Source organism: Furipterus horrens, unplaced genomic scaffold (assembly GCF_987537825.1).
Source record: "Furipterus horrens unplaced genomic scaffold, mFurHor1.1.pri manual_scaffold_5, whole genome shotgun sequence".
NCBI classification, from domain to species: domain Eukaryota; kingdom Metazoa; phylum Chordata; class Mammalia; order Chiroptera; family Furipteridae; genus Furipterus; species Furipterus horrens.
Window position 1 is genome coordinate 130,267,675 of NW_028327175.1, and position 17,015 is coordinate 130,284,689.

Below are 17,015 nucleotides of genomic sequence, written 5' to 3' on the forward strand. Positions count from 1 at the left end.
TGGGTCGTGACGAGTACACTAGCTAGGCTACAAACCATATCAATAGAGCCTTGGTGGTACTCAGATCCCAATTTCTGCTGAAGGGAAAGTCTGGATCCTGTCATCAAAGTATATTTGAAGCCAGTCACGAACTTACTCTAACTAAAGCCCAGGGCCAGCTGAACTATATACATATTAGACTGGTTTAGCAACCAGAGAGAAGAAAGGATGTACCTTTTTTTTGAGGAATATTTATTTTAATCTCTACTGTACTTTTACACATGTCCAGCACATAATAAAGAATTAAGGGCATGCAAAGAAGCAGAAAGTTTTGACTCATTAAAGAAAAAAGCCTATTGAAGCAGACCAAAAGATAACCCAGATATTGGAATTAGCAGGTGAAGACTTTAAAGTAACTATGAAAATAATAAATAATCTAGTAAAAATAGACAATATAAATGAAAAAATGGGGAAGTTTCAGAAAATAAAGAAAAAAACAGGAACTTTTAAAATTAAAAGTTAAAATATCAGAAGTGAATTTTATGTGCTAATGAGTTAAGGCAATTTAGAGAGCAGAAGAAGGAAGCTAGAAAGTTGTTTTTTTTTTTAAAGGCCAATAGAAACATGCAAACTAAAGGGCAATAAAAGCCCTGCCAAACTTATAGAGCACCTGAGATATATGGGACAGTATGTACATAGTCCAATGTTTGGGTAATTGGAATTTTATAAAGAAAAAAAAGGGGATGGGGCAAAGAAAATACATAAAGGATGTCCAAGAATTTTCCAAAATGATAAAAGGCAACAACCCACAAATCTTTATCATTCTTTAAGAGGGATATATGCAAAACAAACCATAGCTGTATATATATCATGGTATAACTGTGGAAAACTAAAGATTAAATAAAAATCTTAATCACAACCAGAAGAAAAGACACATTATGTTCAGGTGAATAACAATAAGATGAAGATTGGCTTCTCATCAGAAACAACAGAAGTCAGAAAACAGAGATATCCTAAAAATGTAAAACAAAGAAAACGTGATACAGCATTTTCCATCTAGTAAAATACCCTGCAAAAGTCATGGTGCAGTAAAGACATTTTCAGAAGGCAAGGCAAATGAATTTGCCACCATCAGCCCCAACCTACATGAAATTATAAGTTTCTCAGCCTAGAGGGAAAATCTAGAGAAAATCTCAGGTGTGTAAAAAGGAATAAGGAGCACCAAAACAGATATAACATAAAAGACTAGTTTATTTACACACACATATATATTCATAATTAAATGTTTTAAAAGTCTAATAATTGTTTGAAACAAAAATAAATTTTAGGGTTAAAATATGTAGTAGTGAGACATAAAACAAGGACCACAAGAATGGAAAGGGTGAAAATATAATTATAGTGATAAAAGTTTATTACATTATTTATGAATCAGTATAATTTTGAAGAACCATGATAAATTAATGGCATATATTGTAATCTTCAGAATAACCACTAAACAAAATAACACACACAAAAAGTAAAGTTTAAAATTCAGTAAAGAAGACACAATATTATACTCAGAAGATTCAAATGCTCAACCCAAAGGAAATACAATAAATCTCATTAGTATAAAGAGAAATCCATACATAAACATATTAGAGTAAAGGTATTTTAAAAGCTGCTACTACAAAACAGATACATTTACTTCAATGGTCTGAAAAATCAACAGGTGAATTTTTAATAGCATAAGTAGTAGAAGACAGTGAATGCTTTTCAATGTTTTAAAGACCTGTCAAGTAATAACAATTATTGAACTTGAAGCAGTAATGAAAAAACTCCCGGCACACAAAAGCCCTAGACCAGATGGCTTCACAGGTGAATATTACAAAACATTTAGGAAAGAACTGATTCCCAACATTCTCAAACTATTCCAAAACACTGAAGAAGAGGAAAGACTCTGAAATTCTTTCTATGAGGCCAGTATTATCCTAATTCCAAAACCAGGTCAAGACACAAGAAAGAAAACTATAGGCCAATATCACCAATGAACATAGATGTTAAAATCCTCAACAAAATATTGGCAGACTGGATTCAGCAACACATTAAAAAGATCATACACCATGATCAAGTGGGATTCATGCCAAGGATGCAAGGATGGTTTAATATTTGCAAATTAATATATGTAATACACCACATAAACAAAATGAAAGACAAAAATCACATGGTCATATCAATATATGCTGGAGAGGTATTTGATAAACTACAGCTCCCATTTATGATAAGACTCAGCAAAGTGGGAATACAGGGAGCATACCTCAAGATAATAAGGGCCACATACAAGAAACCTGCAGTCAACATCTACTCAACAGGCAAAAACAAAGCTTTCCCCCTAAAATCAGGAACAAGACAAGGATGTCCACTCTCTCAACTTCTGTTCAACATAGTACTGGAAGTTCTAGCCACAGCGATCAGGCAAGAAAGTGAAATAAAAGTCATCCAAATTGGAAAGGAGGAAGTAAAGTTGTCATTATTTGCAGATGACATGATAATATACATAAAAAACCCTACAGACTCCTCGAAAAAACTACTCTACCTAATAAATGAGTTTGGCTAAATAGTGGGGTACAAAGTCAATATTCAGAAATAAAGGCTGCCCTGGATGGTGTGGCTCATTGGATTGAGTGCTGGCCTGTGAACCAATGGGTCACCAGTTCAATTCCCAGTCAGGACGCATGCCTCCCTGCAGGTCAGGATCCTGGTAGGAGCAGGTGAGAGGAAACTGACATTGATGTTCCTCTTTCTTTTTTTAAAAAAAGAAAGAAATAGAAGGAGTTTGTGTATACCAACAATGATGAATAATTAAATGTCAGAGATAGAAACTAGAAAAAAAATCTCATTTATTACAGCAACAACATAAATAAAGTACTTAGGAGTAAACTTAACCAAGGAGGTAAAGACCTGTACTCAGAAAACTACAGAACACTGAAGAAAAGAAGACACAAATAAATGGAAGCATGTACCATGTTCATGGATGGGAAGAATCAACACCATTAAAACATCCATACTACCCAAAGTGATTTATAGATTCAATGCAATACTTGTTAAAATATCAATGACATATTTCACAGATCTAGAACAAATATTTCAAAAATTTATATGGAACCAAAAAGACCCTTAATAGCGTCAGCAATCTTGAGAAAGAACAACAAAATAGGAGGAGTCACAACACCTGATATCAAACTATATTACAAGGCCACTGTAATCAAAACCGTGTGGTACTGGCATAAGAACAGACATATAGACCAATGGAACAGAATAGAGAGCCCAGAAGTAAATCCTGGTCTCTATGGTCAATTGGTATTTGACAAAGGGGGAAGGAGCAAAAAATGGAGTAAAATCAGCCTCTTCAACATATGGTGTTGGGAGAACTGGACAGGGACATGCAAAAAAAATGAAACTAGACCACTAATTTACATCATACACCAGAATAAACTCAAGAGCTGTGATATCATCAAAGTTCTAGAGGAAAACAGGCAATAAGATTTTAGATATCCCACGCAGCAGTATTTTCCACTGATATATCTCTGAGGCAAGGGATATAAAGGAAAGAATAAATAAATGGAACTACATCAAACTGAAAAGTTTCTGCTCAGCTGAAGAAAATATATGCAAAATGAAAAGGGAACCAACCGAATGGGAAAACATATTTGCCGATGATACCTTGGACAAGGGTTTTATCTCCAAAATATATAAAGAACTTATATGAGTCAACACCAGTAAGAGTCAATCCAATTAAAAAATGGGCAAAGAACCTGAACAGACACATCTCCAACAAGGACATAAAAGGACCCATAGGCATATGAAAAGATGCTCAACATCAATAACCATTAGAGATGAAAATTAAATGATGGTCAAAATGGCCATCATTAACAATCAATAAACAACAATTGCTGGTGAGGATTTGAAGAAGAGAAAACCCTAGTTCACTGTTGGTGGGAATGCAGACTGGGCATGTCACTGTGGAAAACATTATGGAATTTCCTCAAAAAACTAAAAATGGAACTGCCTTTTGATCCAGCAATTTCACTGCCAGGATTATACCTGAAGAATTCTGAAACACCAATTCAAAAGAACTTATGCACCCCTATGTTCATAGCAGCATTATTTACAACAGCCAAGTGTTGGAAACAGCCTAAGTGCCCATCAGTGGGTGAGTGGATTAAGAAACTGTGGTACATTTATACAATGGAATACTATGCAGCAGAAAGAAAGAAGGAACTCCTGCCATTTGTGACAACATGGATGGAACTAGAGAGAATTATGCTTAGTGAAATAAGCCAGGCAATGAAAGAAAAATACCATATGCTATCATCCAATACAGGAGACTAATGAACAACACAAACAAATAAACAGAATTGAATAAGGAACAGAGTAACAGTTATCAGGTGGGAGGGGGGGAGGGGGAGGAAAGGAAGTGGGTAAGTAGGGGAAGGGTTTAGCAAAGGAACTAATATGAATAAGCCATGAACATGGACATCGGGGTCGGGACGGACTGTGAGAGAAGGGGCAGGATGGGTAGGGGATAGCAATGAGGGAAAAAGTGGGATAATTGTAATAGAAAAACGATAATAATAAAAATTAATAAAAAAATAAATAAATAAAAATAAAAATGTGATCCAAAAATAAACAATAAAAAACCGTGGTACATTTACACGATGGAATACTATGCAGTAGAAAGAAAAAAGAAACTCCTTCCTCTCCTGACAGCATGGTTGTAACCGGAGAGTAATATGCTTAGTGAAATAAGCCTTGGGGTGAAAGACAAATACTATACGAGCTCACCTAATACAGGAACCTAATGAACAAAACAAACAAAAAAGTAAAAACTGAACCAGAGGCATGGAAACAAGGAACAAACTGACAGTGATCAGAGGGGATGGGGGAGTAAGAGATGGGGGGGAAAGAAGGAAAAGGGTCTAGTCAAGGAACTAGCATAAATGACCAATGAACATGGACAACATGGCAGGGATTGACTGTGGTCGGGGTACTTGGGTGGGGCAGGGGAGAGCAACAGGGAAAAATGGGACAACTGTAATAGAACAAGAATAAAAAAAATAAAGAACAGAAATAAAAATTGAAAACAAAAAAAGAAGAATTTTCAACCAAGAATTCTATACACAATGCAAAAATTCATGAACATTTCAGATAAACAAAACTGAGAATTTTCCACCAGCAGACCTTCACTAAAAGAAACAAGCACAGAGAATGAAAACCAAAACTATAAAGGCTGTTTTCAAATAGGAGAAATGTATGTCAATGGGCGTGAGAAATGCAAAAAGAAATAAAAAAAGAGATCTTCTAATCTGGTCAAAATTACTATGAACAAACAAAAAATTCTACTATCCGCATAAAATAAACTTCTACAAGAGTTGGCAGTGACAATTGCATGCAAAATTACTTCAAAAAACAAACAGGCTCACTAGTCATTTCTGCTATCCCAGACTGACCATTCAGCAGTTAATTATAGAGCATATGGTAGAGAAAACAACATGTGTCATCCCTGAATGAATTCTGGATGTGGAGAATTTCACATAACAGATAGTAGTAATATGTTCAAGATTGACGTATAGCTGTAGAATAGGTTAAATTTTTTAGCTTCCTCCTACTTCATTTCTCCTTCCTTCTAGTCTCTTTCTCTCTACCAACATGTCTAAAGGCTATGGTTTTTAATTATTAACAGATAATTTCCACAGTGAAAATTTATGATATGGTAATAATAACACTTCGAAAGGTGGCTTTGATGATTATGTAAAACAGACTATGTCAAGTGCTTACAAATGGCTGGACATTTAATTAATTGCCAAATACACTATTTTGTTTTTAAAAATTAAGTTTAAAAAGTAGGAAATGACAACCACGGAATTCAGATTAGTTTTCTCTGAGTAATAATGTAAGAGATTAAGGAGGGTCATACAGGGACTTCAAAGGTACTAGCAAATTTTATTTAAGCCAGAGGGGTAATACACTGCTGTTTACTTAATCAATGTTCTCTAAATTATACATAAATATTATGTACATTGCTCTTTAATGAACCAATAAATAAAATAAAAATTCAATGTTTTATACAACATACAAGGTCCTACATATTCTAGCTCCTTTTACTTTTTGATTTTACCTCTTACCTTTCCCTAAGTCACTTCTCTCTAGCTTCCATGTCCTTAATACTGTTTCCGGAACATTCCTCAGGGTGTTTGTACTTGCTGTTTCTCCTATCTAGAATGCTCTTCTGCCATATTTCTACTTGGGTCCCTGTCTCATTTAATTCAGAATTTTCCTCAACTATTACCTTTTACAGTGGGCATTCCCTAACCAACTTATTCCTTGTTCTTCACTTTATTGTATCCCTCTGTTCTCATAAACTGCAGGAGTTTGCCTCTGAGCACACATATCAGAAATATTACTCAAATATTTACATATTATATAATATAAAAAGATATCACATTTGTTATGTACCCTCACCAATCTCATGAAAAAAGTCTGTAAGCATTAAAGTTGTCAAATTGATAGTGAAGGATACATGTTTTCCAAAATTCCGATTTTCACTTAAAGCTTATATTTTAATATTGACAACAAATAGTGACAGTTATTTTCAGTGACAGGCTCACTGCACTCACTTTTGAGAAAAATGTTTGTTAAATACCCAAGTCTAAATAACCAGTTTGTCTGCCAATTGCTCTTTCCAGTAAAAATAGTAGTCCACGAAAAAAGTGGCTAGATGAACTCACAAATCAAACAATGGCACAAGTGCTTTTTTTCCTCAAGACAACCAGCCATCATACTTCAGCGTACAGCAAAAGTACTTTGTGTAAACTTCCCATTTTGTTACACTGAATTTTTTTTGTCACACTGAATATTAAAAAGATATGTACCCAGGGGTCAAGATTTAATAAAATTAATTGTTACTGTTTCATCAAGGGTATACTTAAGGCGAGCACATTGCAGAAGAATACAATGTCATTGGTGTTACTATCTTAATTTATTCCAAACAAGTAGCAATCTATTCACCATTTTTATACCATCAGTGAGAATGTCAACACTGTAAACTGCATTTTGCACCTTAATATTACCTTCTGACACAGATCCATTGAAAAGGTCTTGGGGCTCCCAGGCGTTTGAGGACCAGACTTTAAGAACTGCTGTGTTAGTCAAACAGTATTTTCCCTGAAGGTGATTTTTAACTATTTATTTTTTAATTCAATATAGGGATCTCATAAAACTCACTGAAAATACACACACACACAGTAAAAGAAAGTATGGACTAAGTAAATAACTCACCTGGAATTTGTTCATTTTATGCTGCTCTCGGGAAAGGATAAACTATGAAGCCAGAACAGGGAAAGTTGAAAGAGATAAGTCATGAGATCTTATCTTGCAGCCTCAGGAATCACCTGTGAGAAATTTCCAGACAACAGTTTAGTAAAAGGTAAATTTCTGTAAAAACATTTGTTTGAAACATGAGAATGAATAGGAAGGGCCATGATAAAGGAGCACCCTATTGGCTGTTTTGAAAATTATGTGCCTGTTTACTAAATAACACAAAAGAATTGAAAACTTAAACACCCAATGATAGATTACCTAAGCAAGGCTTATTATACCCAAAATATGGAACCCTATGTTGGTATTACAAATGATGGTGAAGAGAAATGCTTAATTACAAGTCATAACAATCTTTCCTATTACTATTACAAACCCTACAAGTTTAGAAAGTCTCCAAAGCTCTCAAAAATAAGATATTTCTTCTCCCTAAATTGTAGTTTCTCTAACATCAGTTCTCCAAGAAACTTGTGTTGACTTAAATATAATATAGTGGGCCTGTTCCACGTTAGGTTCTGCTATTAACAAACGCAGTAACTGTCTTATTTTCAATGTTACTATCTTTAACATGAGGAAGGATTAGATAGCTTTGAACAACCCTTCACATACCATTCTGATCCTTTAAGTCTTGACTCAATGACACAAATCCAGAGTACCATGAAATTCACTGTTCCCTCCAAACTTGGGCTAGGCCTACGGTAAAATTTAATTAGGCCTTAATGAATTCTGACATGGCCATCTAATCTGCTGACAATGTCACAAATCTAACTTCTAAAATAACAATTTGGTACATAATCCCAAAACAGATACTTTGTGTAGGTAGGAAGAGATAACTAGATGCTAGGATACCCATAATGCTGAGATCCTTCCCACATGCAGCAGAAATCACTTCCAGTTAGTTGGCTTAGTCCTTACAAAAATGCTTAATTAGTAAGTCCAGCCAATCAGAGGCACTATGATATCATTTTCCTAATATGGGGCACGGATGAAATTGCAGTTTTCATTTTTTAAAATGTCTCTCTTACTTCCCATTTTGTCTGGATAGGACGGATTCCCAGCTTCTCCAGTAAAACTTAAAAGTCAGGGCTTAAGTCATAGTTTCAACTTACATGTTTAACAATTTTGTGAGAATAAAGAGAGGTTGGAGAATGCAGGTATCACATTTTACCACAGAGTTCTGAAAATCCTCAGAAATTTTTTGAAACAGAACACGGCATGGTAAAGTCAGGTTCTCATAATTCACTGCACTCCACAATTACATTCTGGGACAATTAATGTACTAAATACAATCCAAGACTGGATATTAATGTGGGAAACAGCATGAACTAAGAGTAAAACAAGTAAAACAGAATAAAACCCATCTGCTAACGCTAGGTAAAACAATTTCTCTCTGTGAACATTTGGTAATCAAATTCATTCAAATAGAGGTGTTTAATACCGATTGAAAGGATGGCTATGATAATTACAATGATTAAATGAGCCGATAATAAAAAAAGAACGGCATACCTTGTAATAATAAAAGCAGCTCGCCTTTATTGAGTCATCACACTTTTAAGTATTCTACCCGAAAGGTTAGTATTATCAATTTACAGATGAGTCTCTGAATCGTACCGAGATTAATTGCCTGGTGATTGGCAGGCGCCAGATCTGAGCACAGGTCCCCGGAGCTTCACAACACAGGGCTTCGGGACGTGTCACTAACAGCGGCTTCCCGAACGCCGTCCCAACGATCCCCGGCGCCAGACCTCTGGGGCCGCTCCTCTCACTCGGGTCGAGAAACGCAGCTTCCAGCCACTGCCTGGTTCCCTCCGCGGTGCCCTCAGAAGCCAGCCCGAAACTCCGGAGTGGGTGGTTACTGCACTTTCTCCGACTGGGCACGCAGCTGCAGACACACGGCTCCCCTCTTCCCGGGCTGGATGCCCCAAACAGGCCTTTGACACATCTGCCAGGGCTTAGGCCCCCACTACCGGCTGCACAGAGTCCAGGCCTAGTCATGCGTGGCTCCCACAGAACTGGAGGCCCCGCGTCTCCTCCACGCTGGGCGCCACACAGAAAATGGCGACCCCTGAAAGGAGGTGGAATTGCTGATGCGCAGAAGTCGCCCCACGCTCCGCTCTGGACTATGCTTCCCCCTGAAGCTTCCGCTGCCAACTTATTTCATATGACGTCAGAAGGTTCGCTTTCTCTAGCGACCTGAGTATCTGCTGCTGGCATTTGCAGGAGGCCTGGTCCTTCAAATATAAAATTTAAAGAACACATTTGAGATAGCATGAAACAAAAAAGAAACCATAAAGGATAAAAACAATTTTACTATAAGATATGAAAAAGTTCAATTTTAGAAGAACACAAAGCTAAACACAAACTGAGAGACTATTTTAACAATTATAAGACTTAATCAAAAACCTTCAAAGCCAGAGGCTGGAAGATCACCGCAGAGCAGGTGGAAGCTGCATCCATTTGCTCCTTCCCACAACCCACATTTGCAGCTTAACTCCCTAATAATCAGCCTGAGCAATCAACTGAAACCTAGCTGATATGAAAATTTGAAGCCAAGGAGTGCAGATGTCGCTTCATAGAGACCAGTAAGAGGAATTTTACCATGGACGAGGACAGACGCCTTGTGTGGCTTCTATTGCATCTGAGACCAGATAGAACTTGTGTCTCTGAGCTTTCTCCACATAAGAAAGAGGGGCATTGGTCCCAGGCAGGGATCCCCAACTGACAGCATTAGAAATGGAAAGAGCAGACTGTGTAGCCTCTGGTGGTGGAGATCAGTGGGGATACACCTCACCTGTGAGACTTGGTACACACTTTTGGCATGAACTGATCCCATTGTTGCAGAGCCAGCCAGGAGAGCTCAGAATAGGGTCTCAGACTGTTGGAGGGACCAGGATGTTGCACTTTGGTTTCACTGAAGAGCCCTCAGATTGCAGCCAACAGTAACTTTGAGGGACCTTTTTTTGGGGGGGGGTTCTGTACAGGGACCTAGACAGTATCAGCCTTGCAGTATGGATGCTGCATAGAGACTGATAATAGCTACTGAATCATGTAGGAGAAGTGACCCATGTGAACAGCTGCTGTGCCAACTGAGAAATCAGATAGAAATCATGGCTGTAGATCTCCCTCCCCCTAGGAGCAAGGATCCTTAAACAAATCCAGTGATCCCCAACCCACAACAATAGAGATGAAAAAAGGAGACTGTGGGTGTCTGGCAGTAGGAAACAGTGGGGTTTCAATGTGCCTTTGAGACTCAGAGGGCACACTTTCAGCAAAGAGTGCTTCGATTGTCGGAGCACTAGCCTAGAGAGTTCACGACATGGACCCAGACTGATGGAGACACCATGCTGCCATGCTCAGGTCCCTATGGGCAGTGGACAGGAATGTCTTTAGGAGGCTTTCTAATTTCTAGAGAGGTGCAGGGCAGAGATCCAAGGAGTGACTTAATGGGGTAGCTTGGGAAAGAGAACCAGTTATCCTTTCTCAAGTGCATGAGAGATGCCATGTCCCCACAATTTGGGCCACTGCTGCTGCTGCTGCATTCTGTAGTACAGAGAAGCCATGCAGAGCTGTCAATCTTTTAGCCCAACCTACACTTTTTGCTGGGATTTCTGGTCTTCTCCCACTGAGAACACCCTTGTGGAGAGGTCACGAAACTGTGTAAGGAGGAGTTTTGAGAGCCCACCCAGCTTTCTTTGGCAGCATACCAGGGGCTACATGGAATGGAGATTTTTGGACTGCATCTACTGGGGAGGCTGTTGTCTGAGAGCTAGACAGGCTGAGCTCCTTGGATACTTCACAAGGAGGCAAACCCAATCTCAGTGCATGCTACCCCAGGAAGGAGAAGGTGTGCTTGATCCCCACCTACAGGTATGCAGACACCACCCCCAATGGGGAAACTGCTAATTAACTCTGCCAGGTACATGATTCCACCACTGGGTACATTTCTAAGGGGAGGGAGGAAGAGCAGCTCAGGACAGAGATTTTCAAATTGTGAGACCATTGGAGGCTCTTCCCTAGGAATGGGACAGAGAGCTTAACCTCCTACTGAGGTCTTGGAATTAGAGATTAGACCCCAACTTATACCCAGCCCTAATGGGAGACTCTTTTGATCTATCCCCTGAAGTCCAGAACTTCTGAGCTCACTCCTGCAAAAGGGAAAACTTAATCAGCAGTGAGCTCCCCTAAGAAAACAAGTGTTGGAATCTCTGGCAGAGTTAAGGGGTCTGCTTTGAGCAGGGGCTACTCTCATCTCACTGAGTACCCTACAGACTGCGTGACTCACAAATGGGGAACCTACTATCACTATCTCAACATGCCTGGGCTCATCCTATGATCCCTCATCAAAAGGCTCAGGGGGAAGACCAGGTAACCTCAGGGAAGGACAGAGTGGCACAAAGGTAGAGGCAAACCTCAGGGAGGCTTGGCTCTTATACAGAATTGCCACCAGCTCCAAGCAGAAGGAAGATGACTCCTTTACACCCATTGGCCTCTCGATGCACATGCACATATAGTAGACACAGACAAAGTGAACAGCATGTTAGCTACACACAGGTAGCCCAGGGATGGTTACATACAATGTCTGACAGTGGCCTGTATCTGAACCTAATTTGAATGCAACCAGAACCAACAAACAAGTGGTGGGTTTAAGCTCAAACCAAAGCTTGAACCAACTAACCATGCAATCGGTACACCCAAAGGTGGATTCTTGCAGCTCCAGACCTCACTGGGAACAATGCCACATCAAGGGGCAGCCCCTGCACAGTATCTCACACATGGAGGTTGAGGGTTACCCTTACAGTCTCTCAGCCTGAATGGTTAAGTCTACCCACAAAAGAGCCAACAGCACTCAAGACTCAACTATAACAGAGGGGACAAAGAACTCACAAAAAATACTTCTGGACCACAGAGTTCAGATATTCTGAAGGCTTGTGCCACTGACTCCAGCAAGACATCTTTATCATAAAGCCATCAAAGCAGGTTCAGGAGACATAGTACACCTACCTAACATATAAGATCAATGAGGTGACAAAGAAAAATGTCCCAAGCAAAAGTAAAACAGAAATCCCCACAAAAAGAATTAAAAGGTATAGATGAAATGCAAGCAACCCAAATACCAGAAGCAGAGTTTAAAATAATGGTTATAAATAATGGTTATGCTCAGAGAGAACATAGTGACAGACTCATATATAGAGAGCTCTGGTTGGAGAGGTTGAAGGGTGGAGCAATCAAGCAAAAAAGAAAAATAACTCATGGACAAGTACAGTAGTGTGGTGATTGCAGGGGGTGGGGTGGTTGGAAGTGGAAAGGATATAGGGGGATAAATGGTAATGAAAAAATACAATAAAATAAAAGCAATTTTAAAACTTAAAAGTAAATACATATAATGATTCTTAGACTAAAAAAAGATGGAATAATAGTGAACATATAAAAGGATATATAAATCACAAAGAAATACCAGTCAGAAATGAAGATCACAATATCTGAAATGAAGAACTCACTAGAAGAAATCAACAGTAGGTTAGATGAAGCAGAGTACCAAATCAGCAAATTAGGGGACAATATAACATTATCCACTCAAAGACAGGATGAGAAAGAAAAGAGACTTAAGAGAAATGAGGACAGTTAAGGGAAATTTGAGAGAACATGAAGCAAAAACAGCATCTGCATCCTAGGAGTTCCAAAAGAAAATGAGAGCAAGGGATAGAGTACTAGTATGAAGAAATAATGGCAGAAAACTTCTCTAACCAGGTGAAGGAAAGCAGAGTCCCAATCAGGATGAACCCAAAAAGACCCACACCAAGAAGATACATCATACATAAAATGGCAGAGTCAAGACAAGAGAGAATTCTGAAGGCAGCAAGAGACAGTGAATTACATACAATAATGTTTTCTTTAGGCTGTCAGGTGATTTCTCAACAGCAACTCTATAGGCCAGAATGGACAGGCAGGAAATATTCAAAGTGCTTAAAGCTAAGAACATGCAAACAAGATTCCTCTACCCAGCAAGGCTATCACTTAAAATTGAAGCAAACAAAGATTCCTAAACCAAAATAATAAAAAGCTTACAGGAATTCATTACCATCAAACCAGTATTGCAAGAAATGTTAAAAGACCTGCTTTGAAAAGAAGGAAAAATAGAAAAAAGAAAAACATAGGTATTGATACAATAAAAATAACAATAAATAAGTAACTTGCTATAATAATTGTATATGTAAATGAATTAAAGGTTCCAATATAAAGATTAGTCTGAGGTGCCTCCAACACCCCAGCTAGGTTGGAAACTACTCTGTCCAGCAGAGGTTTCATGACCATGGTGTAACAAATTGATCCAGGACATTGTATTTTGTCTGAGGGGGAAAGGAGGTGGCTATTCCCTTTAGTGGAGAAAGTGCAAGACCTCCATTCCTCATGCTTTTTTAAATTTTTATTTTATTTTATTTTTTATTTAATATGTTTTATTGATTATGTTGTTACAGTTGTCCAAATTTCTTTTCCCTCTGCTCTCCTCCACCCAGTGACAACTCCTCCCTCCAGTTGTCCCCCCCCCCTTAGTCCATGCCCATTGGTTGTGCATATAGTTTTTCTCAACCTCTTCCTGTCTACTCCACTCCCTCCTACTATGCTTCTTAATTCCTGCATCATCTCCCTCGCTTTCACCCCGTCCCCTCCCTGCTGACATCCCCCTTATATGTTCCCCATGTCTATAACTCTTTTCCCACTCTCATTGCCTACTTAGTTTGCTTTTGTTTAGATTCCCTAGCTTCTGTTGTTCGTTGTTGTGATACAGTTTTCATTTTAATGTTCATAATTTTGATCCTCCTTCTTCTAAACAAGTCCCTTTAACATTTCATATAACAGTGGTTTGGATCTAATGAAATCCTTCAGTTTTACTTTGTCCTGGAGGCACTTTCTCTGCCCTTCTATTCTGAATGACAGTTTCACTGGATAGACTATTTGTGGCTGTAGGTTTCTGATTTTCATTACTTTGAATATTTCTTGCCAGCCTCTTCTTGCCTGCAGAGTCTCCTTTGAGAAATCAGTTGATAATCTAATTGGGACCCCTTTGCACATAATTCTCTTCTTCTCTCTTGCTGCTTTTAAGATTCTCTCTTTATCTTTAATTTTTGACATTTTGATTATAATGTGTCTTGGTGTGGTTTTCCCTGGGTCCTGTTTATTTGGAATTCTCTGTGATTCCTGGATCTGTAAGTCTGTTTCTTTCCCCAAGTTAGGAAAGTTCTGCTTCATTATTTTTTTTACGTAATTTTTCAACTTCTAGTTCTTCTTCTTCACTTTCTGGCAACCCTATAATTCAGATTTTTGCTCTCTTATAGTTGTCCCAGAAGTTTCAGAGGTTGTCCTTATTTTCCTCACTTTTTGTTTACTCTTTCTGCAATGGTTGACTATCTGTCCCTTCTCTATGTTCCAATTTATTGATTTGATCCCTGGCTTTTCTTCCTTCACCACTTGTTTCATATGTGTTTTCATTCATTTCTGCAGGACTAGCCTTCATTCCTTCCCCATCTTGATTAAGTCCCACTGTTATTTCTGTAAGCTGTCTTATGACTATAGCTCTGAACTGAGCCTCAGAAAGGTTATCTATCTGTTTGTCCATTAATTCATGTATTTTCTTTCTGGTCAGCTGCGTGATTGGGATCTCTATCATTAACCTAGCCATCCTGGCAGTTTTCTGCTTCAAGAGAGGGACTGTAACACCTCCTATGCTATCGGAGGAGGAGCCCCATGCACTCGTCACTGCCAGGAGACCCTTCTTACCACACTGTGGCGCTTTGCGTGGGGGTGGGGGTCTAAGATGGATTCCTGCTGTTCTCTCTCTGCTGAGAGACCGGGAGCCTCCTCCTCCATCCCCACACCCTCTGGGCCTCACAGTCTGAGGCAATGGGGGTCTGTCTTCCCTGGCACTGGAATCGCAAGCTGATGGGTTTGGTCTGTAGCTAGGGGTGCTCCCAGGCGCTTCTCGCCTTCCATTAAATGCGGGCATCTGTGCTTACTGCAGTCCCACCACCCGTTGCTGCAGCTGCTGCCCCTGGCACAACTTGATCTCTCTCTTCTGGCTTCACCCCTCCTACCCATCCAGATGAGCACCACTTGTTTATAATTTCATACATTGGGCTTCCACGTAGCTTTACTTTCTGGAACTTCTGGTTATTTCTGGTTTTGCGGTAGTTGTAGTCCTTCTTAATTGTGGAGGGAGACAGAGCATGACAGTATAGGCCTCCATCTTGGCTGGAAGTCTCTCTCATGCTTTTTATTGAGAAGGGTATGCATGGAAGATACAAGGTCAAAATTCATAAATCATCTATAGCTTTTAGGCACCTGGATTGCAGTTGACAGTTACAGATTACAAGTATCAATATAGAGGGCACAGTGACCAGTCTGTGTCAGGGTCTATTAAAAATCTTGATGCCACACTGACATTAGGTGCAAGGTTTCATACATTCCTTGCTAGAGATTGCTTATAGTTAACTAGGAGATAAGAAAAGCAGAGCAAGCTCCAAAGCATAATAAGCATTCTTTAAATACAATCCCCATGGAAGCCCTATGAGTGGCCTTTGGTCCTATTTGCCGCACAGCCTTCCAGTGTTCTGTTGACTCAGAAGCTTTCTGGAGGGCAGCCTGGCTCACGGATGGGGCTACAATTCCTGAAACCATAAGGAGCAGTTCCCCACATAAAGACATAAAGTAGCTGAATGGATAAGAAAACATGACCCTTATATATGCTTCTACAAGAGGTACTTGGAACAAAAGATTTCCACAGGTTGAGATAAAGGGATGGAGAAAAACATTCCATGCAAATGGAAAGGAAAACATCATGGTGGACTTTAAGGAAAAGATCAACAGCAATAGTGTTGTAGTAGGGGATATTAAGCAGACTTTCATAGATGTATAGATCTTCCAGACAAAATAAATAGTGAAATTAAATGGCACACTAGAGAAAATGGATTTAATTGACATTTACAGAACATTTCATCTCAAAGTAGCAGAATAAACATTCTTCTAAAGTTCATATGAAACATTCTCAAAGATAGAACACATTTTAGGTCACAAAACAAGTCTGAACAAATTCAAGAAGATTGAAATAATATCAACCATTTTCTTGGATCACAATGGCATGAAATTAGAAATCGACCTGAACAAAAAGATACAAACACTCAAATATTAGGAAGCTAAACAGCGTGTTATTAAATAATAAATGGGTTATCAATGAGACAAGGAGATAAAAAATACTGAAAACAAATATAAATGAATATACAACAACCCTAAATCTATGGGACACAGCAAAAGTAGTCCTAAGAGGGAAGTTCATAGCACTACAGGCTTACCCCAAAAAGCAAGAAAAATATCAAATAAGCAATCTAAACTTACACCTAAAACAACTAGAAAGACAATAACAACAACAACAACAACAAAAAACAGAGCAAGGAGAAGGAGGGAAATAATTAAGATCAGAAAAAAAATCAATGATGTAGAAACTGAAAACAAAAAAACAAACAATACAGAGGTTATTCAAACCATGGGCTGGTTCTCTGAAAAGATAAACAAGATTGATTAATATTTAACCAACTCAGAGAGAGAGAAAGGGAGAGAGAGAGAGAGAGAGAGAGAGAGAGAGAGAGAGAGAGAGCCTCCAAAATAAAATTAGATATGAAAGAGACAAAGTA

At 38.7% G+C, this 17,015-nt stretch overlaps 1 protein-coding gene across 2 annotated transcripts in view; it reads right to left on the minus strand.

The window, feature by feature from the left end:
- The window catches only part of ZNF25 (zinc finger protein 25), a 37,645-nt gene extending 28,174 nt beyond the window's left edge, over positions 1-9,471 (minus strand). Inside the window, exons 1-2 of one of the 2 annotated variants that reach the window (XM_090277815.1) lie at positions 8,944-9,471; positions 7,294-7,406 (exon numbers count right to left, since the gene is read on the minus strand). In XM_090277815.1, the coding sequence (XP_090133941.1) occupies positions 7,294-7,308 (15 nt within the window). In that variant the 5' untranslated portion in view covers positions 7,309-7,406; positions 8,944-9,471. Of the gene's footprint in view, positions 1-7,293; positions 7,407-8,838 lie in introns of both variants that reach the window. The other variant, XM_090277814.1, reaches the window with a different exon arrangement.
- Between the last annotated feature and the right edge of the window lie 7,544 nt (positions 9,472-17,015).